This window comes from Dreissena polymorpha, chromosome 10, assembly GCF_020536995.1.
Source record: "Dreissena polymorpha isolate Duluth1 chromosome 10, UMN_Dpol_1.0, whole genome shotgun sequence".
Lineage (NCBI taxonomy): Eukaryota > Metazoa > Mollusca > Bivalvia > Myida > Dreissenidae > Dreissena > Dreissena polymorpha.
In genome coordinates, this window is record NC_068364.1 from 22,643,852 (window position 1) to 22,647,095 (window position 3,244).

General features: G+C 35.2%; 1 protein-coding gene across 1 annotated transcript; it reads left to right on the top strand.

Annotated features, from left to right (window-relative positions):
- The first annotated feature begins 747 nt into the window (after nt 1-747).
- Nucleotides 748-2,009, top strand: LOC127848985 (uncharacterized). The gene is made up of 3 exons (XM_052381713.1): nt 748-760; nt 1,043-1,336; nt 1,918-2,009. Exons 1-3 carry the CDS (start codon nt 748-750, stop codon nt 2,007-2,009), a joined length of 399 nt encoding a protein of 132 aa, XP_052237673.1.
- Nucleotides 2,010-3,244: the final 1,235 nt, after the last annotated feature.

Sequence of the window (3,244 nt, forward strand, 5' to 3'; positions counted from 1 at the left end):
AAAAAAATCAAATTCGTAGACCAACACATCAATTTGGAGTGACGAATTCAAAAAAGAATGTCTGCATTATATTTATAAAAGCAAAATAACACTCTTGACAAAGAAAAATGCTGAAAATATCGGTTCATTTATGAATAATCATTAAATCAAAATCGGAAAAATAATAAAGCGTTTGAAACGCTTTTCATTGATCATTAAGAAAACACCTGTATTGTCGGAATTACCTCATATATCCCAAAGACTGCGTTAATGGTGTAGTGGTAATTATTACCGGTATAATGAATATCAGTTTATAATTTAAGTATAGTTACATATTTGCAAACAGTCATCTGTTATTTTTGTCGAATTTGTATTTTATAGAAGACTACCTTCCTTCAGCCACGACATATAGCCCGACCACGACACCAAGCCCGACACCGACACACCAACCACACAAAACCAATTCAGGTAAGCGGACTTGAACTGAAGAGATTTGGTATGCGGTGTTTGGCACGCATTATATGTGAACAGATGAACTAAGCGCGATCATGATCATTGATTTTCCAAAACATCGTTGACTTGCTTCAAGGTCTGTCCACTCAGAGAAGCTACAACCAAATGTCAGATACATTCTTTATGTTTATACTAAGCGTATGCACACTTGCAACAGATACATCCATGGTGTTTATACTTAACAGTTGACAACTTCCACCAGATCACTTAGAAATATTCTGTATTAGCAGATTTCAAACAGCAATATGTACCTCCATGGTGTTCATAAGTAAGCCTTGATACATTCACAATGTTCATGCGTGGGCCGATGACAACTTACAACATTGTTTTGTCCGATATAGTAAGGACATAGTGGAAGATACTTCTGCCCGTTAGTATCATACGCCACATACATATATTTGTATCAAAATATTTACTAGATGAGTGTTGAATCAGGGATGAGTTAATATTTGGTAATTTGTAGATCTATAAATCACTATATATTTTTGGTTGTTTGTTCATATACAAAACTATGTCAATCTCAAAATTAATAATATTTCTCATACTTCAGCAAGCACGTGTTTGAATCTGGAGAGTTCTGACTTCCGTTGTGCCGATCTCGATCAGTACCACTTTTGTTCTGATGTGAACTCGGCTTTGCACTCTATCGCCAAGGAGAAGTGTCCTTTTCACTGCGGCTTCTGTGGTCATACTACTCCTCATACAACAGCAACCCCGTGTTTGAATCTGGAGAGTTCTAACTTCCGGTGTGCCGATCTCGATCAGTTCAACTTTTGTTCTGAGGTGAACTCCGGTTTGCACTCTATCGCCAAGGAAAGGTGTCCACTCCTCTGCGGCTTCTGTGGTGAGAATAATAATAATAATAATAATAATACCACATTTTTATAGCGCAATTTTCATACAGTATTGTGCGTTCAAATGCGGTTTACAAAAAAAGTCATTGAAGAATGTCGTTCTTGCTTTAGCTACCAAAACAACCATCCTACCAACGGTTATCGCGACGACGTCCACAAAAGGTGACGTAACGTTACACTTATATTAGAAACGGATCGTGAGTTCTTCTTTGACGTTCAACAACAATTACAAGCTTGAAAATACTTGTATGTTTGTTAACAGTTCAACTTTAAGAAATTCACGATGCCGAAAGAAAGGTAACCATGTCTTTTTACCAACATTACCACAATAAAGAAACATAAACATTTTGCCCACATAACATTTTAAAATTAAATTTGATTAAAAGTTCTTGTTCACATTTTTTCGTTTTAAAATGCATTTTAATGAATTTACTAATGAATTTACTAACAAGTTTTAAATAATAATATAAAATGTGACTATTCTTTCAGGGACCTGTGAAAACCATGAAATTCAAGCAAACACACACACAACTCAAGGCAGAAAGTCAGAAAACATCTTGACACATTTCAGCAACTACGACGCTGGGAAACGTTGACGAGACCGTCTACATGGGACCGCTTTTGCCCTTCGTGTGTACAGCACTGGCTAAGGAGTTTGTGTAGACGAAGAAGATATCCACTTCCGTTGCAGCGACTGGCAGCCTCTGGGATATTGCGCCCCGGGCACCGTGCTTTGATACCAGGTTTCGCTAATGCAGTGCAGGAAAACGTGGACCTTTTTGATGTTTTATAATAGGAATATACCTACAACGCTTTGTAAGAATCAGATTTAAAATATCAAAATATGTTGCTAACTAAATTATATCCTTTTTACGGATTAAAAAACAGTTCTTAAAATAAACACGACGAGCACAAGTTATTAACAATTTGTTTAAAGTTATTTGTCTTAAGATTTGAACTAAGTCGATTCGAAGATGTAACAATTTGATAACATTTACCAGTGAAATATAAATGGTCAACGTCATTCGTGATTGAAAAATTGTATGAGTCCGTCAATTCATCAATTCATCAAGTGGTAATAACACACAACTTGTTATTTTACGCTTAAATACACGCTTTACAAGGTCAATTCTTAGAAAATACGTGGTGTAACTTTTGAATTTTGCAATTGTTTTCATAAAAATTGTGTTCATACATAGTTTATGCAATTTCGAATCAATTAACACGACATTTACAAATGCGCGGCTTTGAAAAAACGAAGTAACTTGCAAATATTGCCATACTGGAATCCGGTTAGCACCACATTTAATGTTGCCTGTCCAATGCGACATCAAATGCTTAAATGTCGCGTGTCGTTGTTTATTGTAACGTGTTATTATAAATTATAAATTGTCGTGTGTCATATAGTACTTTGCGTTGACTATAGTTTGTTGACCGCAGAGGGCGTTTTCCGTATGCAGTGCAATCTTTCATAATTGTTTAAATACATATCACATAAATAAATTAGTGGTACAATTGTTTTGCTATGTATTGAACTTTTAAATAAATAATTTAAACATGGTGAAAAGATTCAGGTTTATATTGTTTGCAGTATACACACCGCTACGCAGAATAAAACAGTCGAAGATCTACTTACCAATTGTATTTAACAGTTCAACATTAAAAGCTTCATCAAGGGAACGTGTTTAAGTTCACTTAATTAGCCCTGGTCTTCTGTGTTGCAGTATGTTATAATGTTAAATATACTATTGAAGCCAACTGATAATAAGTAGAGTATTGTTGATCCAATACAACAAATATTCACGCAGAAATAGTAATATAACCATATTGTGCTCCATGAAAAACGACACCAAAAAGCACTTAACTGCCTTTACAAAAACGGAACGCCGACCATTTCA